At 41.5% G+C, this 16869-nt stretch overlaps 1 protein-coding gene across 4 annotated transcripts in view; it reads right to left on the reverse strand.

Moving 5' to 3' along the window:
* PACRG (parkin coregulated) overlaps positions 1–16869 on the reverse strand; it is a 286639-nt gene that overhangs the window by 137933 nt on the left and 131837 nt on the right. For all 4 annotated transcript variants that reach the window (XM_089530071.1, XM_089530068.1, XM_089530070.1 and 1 more), the window contains exon 3: positions 11106–11277. In XM_089530071.1, coding sequence (XP_089386197.1) covers positions 11106–11277 — 172 coding nt within the window. The remainder of the gene's footprint in view (positions 1–11105; positions 11278–16869) is intronic.

Raw genomic sequence — 16869 nt, forward strand, 5'->3', positions numbered from 1 at the left:
GGTTTGACCACACCATCACTGACAGAGATTGTATCCCCATTCTTAGACTACACCTTTGTGTCCTCCATACCATATCTCAATCAAGACAGCTATTCCTGGAAGCTCCACAGCTAGAGTTTTTCAGCACATCCACATCAGTACATGTACAAACAACCAAAACAAGCAAGTAGCCAAGAAGCTAAATATTTCAGCTATCACCAGGTGGACACTGTGAGAGTGTTTGACTTGAAGGTAAACAGGCAAAGTAGGGGTGACCTGCTGATTCTGGAGACCCTTTGCCCCATGGGATTCTACTCTGATTCTGTGGCAGGCGTGGTGGTTCTCTCCCTTTTAATTTTACGATGTTACTACTGTATGCATATCTTTCTGAGCAGCTCCTACTGCTGCTCTCTGCTGGGGAAGTGTTAGAGAGGTGAGAATGGCAGCCACTAGAAGGCAGTTGCCAAGAGGAGGTCCACCATTTCTGTAGAACTAAACCTAAACTTAAAATAAAGAAGACATCCCCTAAACTCCAAAAAGCAGGAGAAGGAATGACTCAAAATGTTAGGGTCAATATCGGTCAGTCACAATTTTCATTGCCCTGAAAATGAGAGAAAGAGGGAGAGGAAGCATTTTCCTCTCAAACTTATATAGATTTATGTAACACTCAAGACAGTTCTGAAAGATGCACTGCACAGACGTAGGATAACCCCATTTGTGTGAGTCATAAAGACCATGAAGAAGGAGGATTCAGTACACATATAAAGAACAAGCAAAAGGAGCTCTTCCATAAAATGGATAGAAATGTGGGTTGAGCTGCTTGTCTGCTTCCCTGAACCTGAACTGATCATGAAGAAGGGGGGAACCGAATTTTTAAGGCATGCCTCCATTATCACTTCTACCATCAAATCAGCCATTGGTTTTTGTAAGACCATATTCAAGGCCTGTAACTGTGAGACCTCAGGATTTCTTGCTCTGCCTCAGCCAACTTCACATTAGTTTGCACCGGTCAAGATAGATTTCTGTGAAACTCTGCTTCACAGTAGGTATCCAATCCTCTTCAGCCCTGACTGCATTGGCAAGATAAAATAAAATGTCTTCTCTCTCTCTCTCTCCCCACCCCCCATCTTTTTGCTGGGGAGCCTAGATGATACACAACACAAACTCTAGTTCTTATGTGAAAAGTCTGGACGATGTCCACCAATTCAGCACTGGAACTGGTACATCACCTTTATAACATATTTGAAAAACATACTCTGTGTTGCAGCAACAGGCAGCTATTGGCATGCAGATCTCATTGTGCCAGCCAGCACAGGCTCCACTGCGTTGTGTTGCTCATTTTGAGTTCAGAATGAGACACCTAGCCATGTCATCAATGCTGGGCACCTCGTTCTGACCTCAGAGTCAGTGATGTGCTACAGCATGTGTGAACAGCCACTCAGTGCTGCAACAGAGGTCCTTGTAACAGCAGGTTGTCAGGACAGCTCTGGGGCCAGAATACTCTGGGCTGTTCCTGGAATATTCTGGCTAGGAGAGACACCACCTTCATGTCAGTGAATGTTGTCTGAACACAGGATGCATCTACATTGCACAACTAATGCAGTTTGACATAGCTTTAATTGCTATGTCTCCATGCTATGGAATTCTAGAATTTGTAGTTTTGCATGCTATTTAACCATCTCTGCTGGTGCCACAACGAACTACAAATCCCAGGATTCCATCAGATGGAGCCATGGCATTTAAAGTGATGTCAAACTGCATTAAGTCTCAATTCATATAACAGCCAGATTCCAAGATGAATCTGTGCTATTAATCATCATAGATCTGAAAGAAAATCTATATTCTAGGCTGATAATCTGACAATGTTAACAGCTGAAGTCCAATATTGAATGTAGGATCTCACACATGTAAAGCAACCACTTCTCTTTGGATGCCAATTCTGTCATATCTTTTAATGAAAGGATCAGATTGAAAGTTCTGGAAAGACATATGTATGACTCTTCCTGTTATTATATATGCACACGTTTCATATTTGGCATTGTGTACATATGTAAAAAAAAGTGTCATGAATTTGAGTACAAATGAAAATAATCTCCAAATCAAAACTACATAACCTAATTTTAAAATATCTCTTTATAGTACTATGTATTGTGGAATAAAAGATTCCACCTGCCCAGTTCCCCTTTGCTCCACCCTAGATAGAAAAAATGATATAATACTTGTATAATTACAAAAATAACAGCTATGAAACTGATTTACATAAGAATGAAAGCAGAGTAAATTAGATAGTTCTGAAAAGGCTTATACTCATTTTGTTTGTGAATGCAAGCTAGTACTACTCAGTCTAGATCATCTTGAACAGGGGTAGGCAACCTTTTTGAGCCGGGGGCCGGGTTGCTGTCCCTCAGACAACTGGGGGGCCGAACTCAAAATGGTGCCCGGAGCGGCGCGGAAGCTGCGGCGGGGGCGGCAATCGGCGGCAGGACCGGGCTGGGGCCAGTCCCAAGGCCTCACCGGGCCGGATCCGGCCCGCAGGCCATAGGTTGCCGACCCCTGATCTTGAACATCCTATTTGTCCTTTGTATCTTTTTTTTTCTGTCAAAAATAAGTTACCAGATGTTTCACTTAAGGCCATATAAGAAAATATTAATAGAAAGGAACAGCCAGAGCAAAGGTTTTTTTAAAAAAAAAACCCACAGGGATATTCAGTAGTAAATACAGTCATTTCTAGAACATGAAAGAAAAAAAGAGTTCCCCTCATATTCAGTGTTTCTGAGTGTGACCAAACAAAAGCATTTTCATTTGTATCTCTTTCTTCCTTTGCTGTAGCTGTTCTGGATCATTTAAAAGTCTTCTGTACACTTGAGTAATGGTTTAGACATCTAGTGAGTAAAGAGACAGAAACCAATCTGAGCTGATTTTTTTTTCTGGACAGCTTGGAGGAATCTGTCTTTCTCCAAGATGTCAAATACTGTAAAACTAATAATGCCACCTTCTCTGGAATAAACTGATATTTATACAAGGGAATATGGCTGCATTCTACAATACATTCTTATGAAAGGCCAAAAACATGAAGATGATGATGACAATAATGAAGACAATTTTGCAAAACCTTAGTTTCTTCCATTGAAGGCAGAAAGAATAGTCAATGCCAGATCAAATTAGCTTCTCTCTATTTTGCTATCACTTCCCTCTTTATTCTAAATATTGGTCAGTAATCTGCTGACTAAAAATAATAAAGTTTGTCTACAACAGCTTCAAACTGTATTTCTAATATTTCTTCAATGTTCTTTCATCACTTCTGATCACATCTTTAAATTTATTTTTGCTAAAACTGAGAAGTAAAAAGTTTTTTTTAAAAAAAAATCAAGATGGAATTCTTAGGCAGGTTACACACTGCCATTTAGTACGCGCTCCGTGAGTCCTAGGGTTAGGAAGGGGCATGCTAGGGTTAGGAAGGTTCTCACCTTCCTAACCACCCCTCTCCCTAGGACGCGCGGAGTGCGTACTAAATGGCAGCGCCTGTCCACATGGGCGCTGCCATATTTACGTCTTGGACGCACAGCGTCCAGACGTGGTGCGGCGGAAGTGACGCTGTGAGTGTGCGCCTCGTGGCGCCACTTCCAGGGGCCAAAAAGGAGCACCATTTCAGCGCTCCTTTTTAGCTGTGCCGGGAAGCCTCGCGGTCTGGCCGCTGGGGCTTCTCGGCGCAGCTAATGGAGCTGGCGCCAGACCGCCCGCTTTTGGGCGGTCTGTAACGCGCCTCTGACACCTAAGAAGAAAACAGTTACTACACATTACCTGTACAGAGAAAGAAGTCTTGGGTTAGGAAATATATAGCCTTGTGACAAATAAAGCCTGTCCCCCTCTCATTGTTTACCACAGCTGTAACTGTGGGAGCTTCAATTGAATACTTCATTACCTATCTTAAACATGCGTACATGGCTTACAATCAGATAAACAAATTTAATGATTAATCCCATCCGATCCACAATTCACTGGCACTACGTTCCAATGGATGCAACAGGATTTCAAAGTAGATGTACTGTTAATCTGTCAGTTGTTCAATATATATCTCAAGGTGAGGGACTTTTTAAGTGTAAGGGCTGAATTATAATTTGGGAAACGTCTTGAGAACTGAAACTTGGTAGAACTAAGGACACCAGAAGGACACTCAAACGTAGGCAATTTCAACATTTTCCTATCAAGCTACAGAGCAGAGTTCATTTCTCTGAAAGTCTGCTGACAAGTAAGCCCTAGCAGCACAGTTCAGTACCATACAGCAGCTTTAGAAGCAGGCAAATCGCAGCTCAGTTCTATGCCAGGTACTTAAAATTACATTTTAATAATCACTTATCTCCAAACATTAATCAGCTGGTAATAATTACAGAAGCTTGTGGACAAGGAAGAGTATCCCCACAGGCTGTGTTTAGTAAGCCAGAAGATCCTCATCCCTCATATTCACTAAGGCCCGTTACAGATGGGCCTAAAAGTACGCGCTCTGCGCGTACTAGGTTTAGAAAGGAGCATCCTTTCTGGACGCTCCCAATCCTAGCACGCGCAGAGCACGCACAAAATGGCGGCGGCCGTTCCACACGGCCGCCACCATTACGACACGACCGTGCCACCTCCAAATGAGGTGGCACAGACGTGACATCTTTGCGCCGCGCAAGGGCCCCTAGAGCGCCCTTTCCGCGGTGTAAGAAGGAGCTCTGAAACGGAGCTCCTTCTGGGGTTTGCATCGCTGGGCGCAGCCTTTACATGGCTGCGCCCAGCGATGCAGAGGAGAAAGGGGCCAAGCGGCTCGTTTCTCCTCCTTCCTGCCGTCGCCGGGTGTCCTTGGGGCTTGAAGCCCCAAGGACACCCCTTTCCAGACTGCGGGGAAGCAGCCTTTTGCCGCTTCCCCGCAGCCTGGAAGCGGCCTTTTGCCGCTTCCCCGCAGCCTGGAAAGCGTCGGATCAGGGCCTCGGAGGCTGCCGGTCTGGCAGCTGAGGCCCCAATACAGCGGGGAAAGGGGCGGATGCAGACCGCCGCAAACGGGTGGTCTGTAACCCACCTAATTCTCCCATAAATGGACAAGGTCTCCAGTCTCTAAAACAAGATACACACACACCTTGTTTCTGTGCAGGATTTGCAGAAACCAGTAGTATCTGTCTTCTTTCTTTTACTACTACATCATCAAATTTCAGTGGCACTTTGCTGGGTGCTACTTATAGCAGGATCTGGGTTCTAACAGTGCCTCCTGCATCAACCAAAGTTGCCCATCCCTGTATTAGGCCAAAACAGCTGGAAGCAATTTGATTATCTCCACAAAGCTATTTTAATGGATTCAATATATTCTACAGCTTGAGCAGAAAAACACACACACATAAAACAGGAGATCCAAAACGTTATCATTTCGCCAGCCTTTGGTTTCAAAATAACATGCCTTGAATGTTAAAATAACTTGTTCTTGTGCAATCTTGCAATGGTGCAACAAGTTTAGTGGCAAGTCAATTTTGTTCTGCTTCTTTTATTCTTCTGATTGCCTATCTTTATTCTGCCCTACATTTCACTTCATCCGCTGTCCATGTCCATGTGGGTTTTCAATTTAATTTCCTTCTGCTAATTTGATCCCCAGCTGCTCGCCATATTTCTAACATCAGTATTTTGTTTCTCGTTTCTACTGTAGAGCTCCCCTCCAGCTGTATCCAACCTCTTCCATTTTTTTTTCTATTTTGCACAATTGTCTCCAACCTTTTTTTCCCTTTCATTTCTTTCTACATTAAAAGAGGTAGGTGTAGGTTTGAATTCACCCTCCAGATGTGAATGTAGAAAGCCTCCTTTTAAATATGTGTGGTAGCAGCTTCTTACAAAAGGTATGTGTGATGGGAAATAATAACAAGAAAATTCTTGCAACACCAAGAATTGCTGAACAGACATTTTCAGAGCTACAGAATTCAATTTAGACCTGGTAATTGCAAATGTATTTTTTTGACTACTGAATGTCAGTGATTCACTATTTTACATAATTCAAGATAGTTATCCAGGAAAATGTTGTTTAAAATAAACCTTTGGTTTTAACATAATCAAGATAGCCTTATTATTTTCAATGGGAGAAAGCTATGCTGAGATATGACAGGTCTTCCACTGAAATCAGTAGGATATAAAAGTGCCCAACCCTGCCATGATCATGCTCTCAGATTTTAAACAGGGTGGTGGTGGAAGAAGTTTTAAAAATCATGGACATTCCATGTATGGTTTGTTTAGCATAATGTGCAAATTTTTCTCTCTCTTGACATACCAGTTTATAACTATGGCTTGCATAGGAAGAGACATAAATCAGACTGAAAAGAGACTAGATTGCAGAACACCCTTGAGAATATTTAAGGATTCTTCTTTCTGTATTTGTGCACACTTTTCATTTAGAACTTGTGAGGCTTTGCAGTGACAGCCAGTGTGGCATAGTAGCTTGAGTCCTGCATTATGACTCTGGAGAGCAAAGTTTGATTCCCTGCACAACCATGGAATGACACATATTCAGCTCCAGAAAATCCCATGATAGGGTTGCCTTAAGTTGGAAATGACTAGAAGACATACAACAAAAAAATAAAGCGACTTTGCAAAATTAATGAGAAGCAGTGTCAGAGTAGAACAAGCAACATTCTCAATAGCGAGTTGGTGGCCCAGCGTCTTCTTCAGAACAGAGAGTGTGCACCTGTGCAGTTTAACTAGAAGGCCAAATCTGTCTAACTGACATATTCTATTGAAAACTACAAGTCCCAAGATAACTTCTGTAGAGACAGAAGGGAGAAACAGGTTGTAGGAGGAGAAAAGATAACAACAATCAAGTTTAAGATGAGGAAATGACATATTATGAGTAACACTGCTCGTGTAACACATTGCACTTCATTCTGACCTCAGAGCGACTCATGTCTGCAGAGCGACTCAGCAGAGATACTCACAGGAACCACATGAGAAGGAAACCAGCTGTCCCTGCCTGGATAACCCAGACCAAAAGGTACAACTTTTAATGTGGGACAAGGGGTGGAAACCCCAAATTGGGTCCAGCATGATGTAAAGAGCCCAGACCTACTTCAGAGATTTGGACCTGGATAACATAAACAACACACAGCCCCAGGGGAATTCATGGTTTATAAGCCACATAGACAAGTCCAGGGTCACCATAAATTGGAAATGACCCGAAGGCAAGTAACAATAATCAAGGACATTGATCATAAGCTCAAAGAACCATAGAGTTTGAAGCTCACTGTCAATCAGTTCCTTCTAATGTCCAATTAAAAGTCATTCTCATTTAACACAAAAACATTACACCTAATTCCACACTCAGAGGCAGCAGAGAACAAGCTTGCTCCCCCCTCTTTGTGACAGCCCATGAAGTATTTAAAGAGGGTGGTCATGTCACTGCTCAATTTTCTCTTCACCAAAATGAACATACCGAGCTCCTTCAATCTTTATTTGAAAAAACGGGTGGGGGGATCCTCCTTGGATTCCATTATACTTGAGAACTATCAGCCAGTCTCCAATATCCCCTTTTTGGATAAGGTATTAGAGGATATGTTGTGTTCCCAGCTCTGGGCATTCCAGGATGAAGACTTTCTAGACCCATTTCAATCTGGCTTCAGGTCTGGTTATGGGACAGAGATGGCTTTGGTCACCTTGGTAGATGACCTACACAGGAATTTGACAAGAGCACTGTGTCCCTGCTGGCTCTACTGGACCTCTGAGCAGGTTTCAGTATTATGGTATCCTTCTGGGTTGCCTCTCTGAGAGGGGGTTTGGGGGCACTGTTTTACAGTGGCTCTAGTCCGTCTTGGAAGAGCAGGCTCAAAAGCTGTTCCAATGCCCTGGTTACTATCCTGAGATCTCCCTCAGGGCTTGGTTCTGTCCCCCATACTGTTTAATATCTATATGAAATTGCTGGGAGAGGTCACCCAGTTTTGGGGTTCAGTGTCACCAGTACGCTGATGACACACAACTCTATCTCTCCTTTCCATGAGATTCTAAGGAAGATGTTTCTTTTCATGGAGTTGCAGGAAATGGCTGCAAATGAGAAGCCAAGAAACCCTGACGACAACAACATAGTGCATATGACACGCAACATAACATCATTCATCTAGTGCAGAAAAGGAGCTTTAGCTGTTTTTTGTAACTGTGGCCTGAAACACATGGGCTGCAAGGTGCAGCTTCCAGCCCCTTCAGGGGCATGACATGTAGATCATGCATGCCCCTGGATTGGCCTGAAGCTGCTCTCAGAAGGAGACCCAAAGCCAGCCAGAAAAGGGGTGTCAAAAAGCTGCTCCTTGTGGGCAGCTTATTGAGTACCACAACAGCAGCTGGCTTCAGGACCTGTGGCATCTGGTTGCTGCACTCTTGGGACAATCAGGGGATGACTGGGGTTGCAGCAGCCAGAGGCTGCTCCAAGCTGCCAGTGTCCCCCCCCACCCCCACCCTGAATAATATAATGCTTATCTGGAAAAGCCTACAAGTACAGAGGGCTGGATTTCGGGGGGGGGGGGAATCACAGCTGAATCTGGATTCTTTTAGAAAGACAGCATTGTATTGATTTAAGTACTTGAGCAAGTAGAACCTTTACCTCTCTAGACAGTATATTTACAAACTTAATATATGTGTGCTGTAATCTATATACAGTATTTTAACCTTTATTATTTATTATTATTATTAACCTTTATTTATATAGCGCTGTAAATTTACACAGCACTGTACATACAATCTTTTAATTAGACGGTTCCCTGCCCTCAGGCTTGCAATCTAAGAAGACATGACACAAAAGGGGAAGGGAGTGGAGGATGGAGCCAGATGCTTTCTGGGAAGGGCTCAGTTCCTTTAGGGGAGGCCTGATGGGATTGGCCCACCCCTCTCTCCCTCAGAAGCCAGAATGGAGCCAGATGCCTTCTGGGAAGGGCTCAGTTCCTTTAGGGGAGGCCTGATGGGATTGGCCCACCTTTCTTGATATACCAGTCCCCCCCAGGCCATCAATATTTTTTTTTCTGAATTACTCTCTTCTTCTTGTGATGCTTCCATGTGTTCTAAAAAAAATACATCATCTATGGCCAGACAGACAGCAGATAGTATCTTACAAAATGGGAAACAATAAAAGGCAATTGCATGAAGTCTAAAATACATTTGGGTAGCTTAATTGTCCTATTAAAACCCAAATTAATTCTATGTTATCCCTTTCTTGATTCTTTTCAGTTCATAATAATACTTATCAGAAAAAGATTTTAGATTCACTTTCAACCATGTCCATGCAAACAACTTTCCAATGGGAAATTGCTGTTTTAAAAATATTTCACACAATATTGATTGTTTTCAGGGCCCTGTCTGCACTGGCTGTAAATCAGGGGCCAGTCAGGAGCATTTTCCTGTGGAAGTGGCCATGGACCAGCTGTAATGGCGGTGCAGCGTTGTTTGCACAGGCCAGTTGGGCTGACATTGCATCAACATGGATGGCCCGTCCCCAGTGCCACAATCACTCCAGTTCTACTTGCACTCCAGTTCTACTTGCAAGAGGTCCATGGACAAGCTGCCAACCATGATGCCGTTTCTCCAGGGGGTGGGCTCACCCTTGCGACTAACAAGGAGAGAGGGCAGAGGGATACCCCAAACACATGATGTGGGCTTGAGGCCATGTGACTAGGGTGTCCTTCTGCCCTCTCTCCTCATTGGTTGAACACGTGAGCCCACCCTTCAAAGAAATAGCAGCATGCTGGACAACCTGTCCACAGAGGTCCTAGAGGTATGGCCTTGGTGACTGTGGCTTGAAAGAGAAGCCATCCCCTTTCCCTGTGATCTCCGCATGGGAATGGGAATGGCATGGTGTCTGGCATGCAAATATCTGGCCAGCACAATTCAGGTCCCATTGAGCTGTTCACATGGCACAAAACTTCATCTTCACTAGGGTTTGGGGAAAACATTGGGGCTTCCCACGACTTTATCAGCTTCGGAGCAAAGACACATTAATGGGGAAAACCCACAGTATTTCACAGGACGTTTCCATGTGACATGTGATCGGGTAACACTAGTGTCATGGTGAGAACAAGGTTTTCGCCTGTGCAGACAGCTCCAAGGTGAATTTCTCTTATGCCACCTACCTTTTCAAAGCTTTAAATTGACTTAAGTCTATTTGTAAAATGTTTCCATCCATGTTGATGCAATAAGATTTACAAAAATCTGAAAGGATAATACATCATCAGGAACAACCAAAAAGCTACAAAATAGCATGTTTTATATGGCTCTTCTTCAGGCATGATGAACTAAAATAGCAAAAAAGAGGGAGTTTCAGGTCTTGGTTGAAAAGTCTCAGTAGGGAACCATAGTACAATATTCAGATTTAAATTTCACACTTAATACTCACACTTTCCCTTCTTGAACTATGGGATTGTATATATAGGATGGGATCGAGGTATGTGTGACTGGGGACTAATTTTGCCAGGCCCTTAAAGTGATATTTGGGTCCTGCCAGGTAACCTTAATTTTTCTGTTGAGATGCAATGGGAACCTACAGTTTGTTAATTCAGGAAGAACTGAAGCTGGAGCACAGGAAGAAGGAAGAAAGGAAAGGTTATTACAATGATGGAGTGTGGGCCTAGGTTCCATGCACAGCCTAAGAAAGAGAGATATAATTTTGAGAGAAGATGGGGTTAGAAAGAAAACAACAAAAGCACTTAACAATATGATACAACAATAACCAGGAAATGAAGCCAAAGCTACTGAAATTTATAGGGTTTTTTGGTGGGGGTTTTTAGCCGTGTGGCCATGTTCTAGAAGAAATAATTTTCTTCTTCACGGTTTAGTAGAAATCTGCTTTGTTATAGTGTTCTCCTTTAGTTTTTAAGCTATTTACACATGACAGTTGGGGAAGATGAGGGGGGAAAAAGAAAAGAAAAACGGTTCATTTAACTTTTTACATGCCAAGAGTGGCATGACAGTAAGTGCAAGACAAGACAGTCAGCCCAGTTCTATGGGTCTAGGCCACCAAATGTATATTTGAAAGCACCACTGAATCAGATTTGCCATCTTCAGCTTAATTGCTTAATTAGCAACTTGTCAAATCATTAGACTATAGAACTTCAGTGTTAGCTTCCCCTCACATATAAACTTACTTTTTATTGGGATAATGATCTGAGGAATGACAGGAAGGATCTTGTTCCCCCCATGCTCCAGCATATCATGGATGCCTTGCCGAGCAAAAAACTCATAAGGAAACTGCATTTCACATAGCCCATCAAAAAACAGTGGTAAATAGTGATGATAGTCCAGCTTCTCAATTTCTACCTGAAAATGACACAGAGAAAACAAAGTACAAATCAAACATATAGATATCCAAAAGGATTCATGGTAGTGGTGTACTATTTAGGGTCCATTAGGATATTCAAGTATGCCAACTGTAATGATGATGGATTCCTGAGGCTCTTAGCCACTAGAACCAAATTAGCAATCTAATTTGATAGTCTATTTGAATATCTAGTATGATAGCCCTGTTTAAATACTTGAAGGGATGTCACATTGAGGAGGGAGCAAGCTTGTTTTCTGCTGCTACAGAGACTAGGACCCTGAGCAATGGATGCAAGCTCCAGAAAAAGAGATTCTACCTGAACATTAAGAGGAACTTCCTGACAGTAAGGGCTGTTCGATAGTGGAACACACTCTCTTAGAGTGTAGTGGAGTTTCCTTCCTTAGAGGTTTTTAAATAGAGCTGGATGGCCATCTGTCAGGGATGCTTTGATTGAGATTTCCTGCATGGCAGGGGGTTGGACTGGATGGCCTGTGCGGTCTCTTCCAACTCTATGATTCTATGAATCTTTTAAAGCTGATTTATCATTTTTAATATCCAAATATTATTTGATATGCTGGTTGCAGATTATAAGACACTGAATCATTATTAATAAAGTTGATTCATCAAGTGCATGGCTGTCTCAATTTTTAAGTTAAAGCTGAAAACAAATTCAATTTCTGTGCATTAATGCTGTTAAAATTCACTATACTAATTACTTATGCTGTTCTGAACATACAGCTATTACACATAGCTATAATACAACAATTTAATTGAGACATATTAGTGACAAACAAAGATCAAATTGGATACATTCAAATCAATACTATTTTATTCCTAACATTATACATATGAATGGTCCACCATTAATCTGCTTGTTCAAAGAATTTATCAGATCAAAAAATGTGTAAGAAATATTGATCATCTTCTTTAAGCAATCATAGTCCACACTATTATTCTGAAGATGTTATCATTTGGCTTTATCATATCTTTCTATTTAATAAAAGGACAAAGAAACTATTTTCTATACTTACTAAACTTTTTTGACATTTTAATTATTTCATAAAGTGTCAAACAATCAAATGGAGCATCTGCATTTTCCCCAACTTTAAACCATGTTGCAGACCATATTGTAAATAATTTTAACATCTTAGAATTCCACCTCCAATTAATAGTTCAGTCTAAAGCAACTGCATTCATTTTACACACTAAAGTGAAGTTTAGTTTATTTAATCAGACCACAGTATCCATTATTTATCATTGTCTATAGTATTTCTTCTTCTTCTTCTTCTTCTTCTTCTTCTTCTTCTTCTTCTTCTTCTTCTTCGATTTATTTATTTATTACTTTATTTATTTATATCCTGCTTTCTTCCCAAAATTGGGACTCAAAATGGCTTACAATCTAAGAAGACTTATCACAATGGGAAAATCAGGGGATTAAAAAGGCATTTTCCTGGAGAAGTCACATGATCACAGTGAAGATCGTCCAACGATGCTGCGATCTAAGAGGACGTATCTCAGGGAGGACGAGGAATGCTATAACAACAAACAATTCACGGGATTTTCCTGGTTCTTCCTGGGATAAGTCCTCTCAGATCATGATGTGTGTGAAAATTGCATGACTTCCCCAGGAAAAGGCCTTTTTAATCCCCTGATTCCGCCCCCCCCCGCCCGTGTGATAGTCTCCTGAAAGCACAGTACAATTAAAAACTTACAGAAGTGACAATTAAAATGGAATTAAACTATTACAATATTAGATCATTAGTTTAAACAGTTCATTTGTTTAAAACTAGAATACTATTTAAAAAAGATAAAAGCATTTAAAAACCATACATTTTAAAACAGTACAACAGCCATAGGAAGTTCTTTAAAGAGTTTCTGTTTTAAAAGCCTATCTGAACAAAAAGGTCTCAGCTTGCCAGCAGAAGTACAACAAGGAAGAGCCCATTCTGGCCTCTCTATGAAGGGAATTCCAGAGACTAGGGGAAACCACCATGAAGGCCCTCTCTAGTGTCCCCAGCAACTGTGTTTTGTGATGGTGGTAGGATTAAGAAAAGGGTCTCTCCTGATGATCTCAGAGCCAGGGCCAGTTCATACAGGGAGATAGGAACTTTATTAGTAATATGCCTGCTTTATAGTGGGCTAAGCTATCAATGCACTGACATATTTTTCATGAGAAATTGTCAATCATGGATTAGATTTATGAAACTTCTTTGAATTGTACTACTATTATATGGCTTTCCTATAGGTGTGTAGTGGTGGATAGGTAGTAACACATGGAAAAGGGCATCAATGAATTTCTTGGAGAATCTGGTGCACGGGTGTGAAGTTAACTGTCTTTTATTTTGCACATTTAATTACCTCCCACAACACAGAAACCTGAAGTATGTTAGAAATAAATTCTACTATGTTATTTTTTTTACTTTTGTCTTTATTGTTCAGCTTTAAAAGGTGAACACTTTGCAAGTGTCCAAAACAAGCATTTGTTTTGTTTTTTTACACCTCCAACATGCTTCTAATTTTTTCAGTTCCTCATAAAGTATACTTAAGTTAGAGTCAAAACTAAAAAAAAACACCTTGGCTGCACAAACTTTACCTGCTAAGACACTGGCAACAGCTCTGTGCACCTTTATTTTTTTCATATAGCAATATAACAAAAGTTTATTGGAACATGCAAAAAGCAACAGCAGCATAAGCCAAAAACTCAAAAAGGAAGTAGAGGATTGGTATTTATCACCAAAAATCAGGCCTCGACATTTATTATGTCATTTTTTTTCCAATGGAAAATTGATTTTTGTATAATAAAGTGTTTATTAGCACTAAAATGTTATGTATCTCTCATAATCCTTCACAAAATAATCAATGTCAAACTCACAAAGTTTCCCACAACACTCTGCACAACAGTCTTTTACATTAGAAGATGAGCTGAAGCACCTAGTCCAGTTTTTACAGGCAAATTGTTATTCCAACTCAGACATCAGAAGGGCTGCCAGACCCAGAAAAACCCAGAGGAGTGAAGACAAGCAACCACCCAAAGGGAAGGCATTTCTACCATACATCAAAGGAGTCACAGACAGAATAAGCAAAGTGGTGAAGAAGCACAACCTCCAAATGGTTTAGAAACCAACCAAGAAAATTCAGGAAATGCTGCGCTCAGTGAAGGACCGGAGAGACCCTCTGACAGTCGCAGGAGTTTACTGCATACCATGCAGCTGTAGACAAGCCTACACAGGGACCACCAAACACAGTGTGAGCACCTGATTAAACAGATACTGAAATAATTATCTAGTTTATAGTAATACTTAAGTCAACTGGTACCAGTTGATCTACCAGATGAATGTGGTTAAAGTGCAGCTACTCTGAACCTTTCCCCTCCCTCCTTCCAACTGTCATCTTCTGCCTGGGAGAGAGTGAAAGGACAGGCCCAATGCCATCGGGCCTGAAGAGGAAGAGCCCTCCCCTCTCTCTTTCCAACTGTCATCTTCTGGCCTTAGAGGGAGAGAAAGGACAGGCTCAACGCCATCGGGCCTGAAGAGGAAGAGCCCTCTCTCTTTCCAACTGTCATCTTCTGGCCTTAGAAGAAGCGAAAGGACAGGCCCAACACCATCGAGCCTGAAGAGGAAGAGCCCTCCCCCTCTCTTTCCAATTGTCATCTTCTGGCCTTAGAGGGAGTGAAAGGACAGGCCCAACGCTATCGGGCCTGAAGAGGAAGAGCCCTCCCCTCTCTCTTTCCAATTGTCATCTTCTGGCCTTAGAGGGAGCGAAAGGACAGGCCCAACGCCATTGGGCCTGAAGAGGAAGAGCCCTCCCCTCCCTCCTTCCAACTGTCATCTTCTGGCCTTAGAGGGAGTGAAAGGACAGGCCCAACGCCATCGGGCCTGAAGAGGAAGAGCCCTCCCCTCTCTCCTTCCAACAGTCATCTTCTGGCCTGGGAGAAAGTGAAAGGACAGGCTCAACGTCATCGGGCCTGGCCTCGATTAAGGAAAAGAGCCCTCCTTCCAGTCCATCTGCTTTGGTCCAGGTCTCAGAGGGAGAGAAGAACTGCTGGACCTGATCCTTCCCCCACCACCATTCCCTTCTCCTTTTGTATCGTGTCTTTTTAGATTGTAAGCCTGAGGGAAGGGAACCGTCTATTATCCCCTCTGTTGTAAGCCGCCCAGATTCCCAATGATTGGGCGGCATATAAATAAATCCTATTATTATTATTATTATTATTATTATTATTATTATTATATCTTGTCTTCTCTGTTGCCTAGTACCATGCAGAAAGTGAAACTCACTCCTACCCCTTCAGTCTCAGAACTGTGAGGCAGACTGGAACATGATCTTTATCTGTCATTATTCAGACATTACTTGGGTTTGAAATGATTCTTGGAAAATTCAACTGTACTGTAGCAATTCCAGACAGGGATTTCAAGGAAGTCACTTGCCAATTTAACTCTTAACAATAAGGGCATCTAGAGGATTTTTTAAATCTCACTATGTGCATCAAAGTAAATAGCTACATATAGGATACAATTCACATTTAACAAGAAAGTAGCTCCAGCTTACCCACTGCTTCAAACCCCAATAACATGATGTCACATCTTGCTATTCATCAACCACAATCCAAAAAGCTTGCTGTTCATCTACCATAATCCAAATTAGCACAGGGATTATTAATCACAAATCATAGTAACTAAAATTACTAAAATAATGCTAGCATATTCTCATCCACAGCTACATATAAAAACAAAACAAAAACAAATAGCAAGTAGATAATTAACATATTCTCATATGCATGTCATTCTCACATAAAATGGATAATTTCTCCCAAGTCTCTTATAGATGGAGTAGACTAGTGAGAAAAGATTAGATACAGGACAGTGAGTGAATCATTGACAGATAACTGTCAAAATATATATAGAGCAGTAGATCAGTCAAGAAAAGTGAACTCTAAAGCCAAAAGTTACAGGTCAATTTTATATACATTAATTTGTTCAAGGAAATCAATTTTCAAATTCAGCAGCAAAATTGCCAGGGCCTAGAAAATCTGCCCCAAAGTTTCATTTTATTACTTGAATGTTTTAACGAAAGAGTCATCTACTAATCTTGCTTACCCTGCAGAAACATTAGCATTCAGCTGCAAGTCCTGGAACAATGCACTCAGGGGTGATTTAAAATGCCAACAGGTGATTTATTAGAGCAATAATAGTGACCATTCATACAAACTGGGCAAGTTAATGTTTTCAAAATTCAAGGATGTGATCTGTAATGAGCACCAATATTATCAGTTTACTAAACTGGGCAGTTCTGCTCACCTCAGATCTGATCAATTTTATTAACCAAAACAAACAAACAAACAAACAAAAAACCCCAAACAGTTTACCTGAGATCAAAGCTTCACACTTATTTCAGTTCAGATTGTATACTCTAACTAGAAAACAATAGCCTACTTGAGCCAAAACATCCTTCCATCCAGGTCCTAGTACCTCCTTTTGCTTCTCCATCCCTCCTATTTCAAAGACTGAATTGTTGGGAGTCCTCCTATGGCAGGCAGATGGAACACAGAGTTCCTCAATGACAGTTTAATTCAATTTATTTATAGCCTCAAG

Source organism: Sceloporus occidentalis, unplaced genomic scaffold, assembly GCF_023333645.1.
Source record: "Sceloporus occidentalis isolate IW3139 unplaced genomic scaffold, rSceOcc1.0.p SCAF_6, whole genome shotgun sequence".
Taxonomy (NCBI): Eukaryota; Metazoa; Chordata; class Lepidosauria; order Squamata; family Phrynosomatidae; genus Sceloporus; species Sceloporus occidentalis.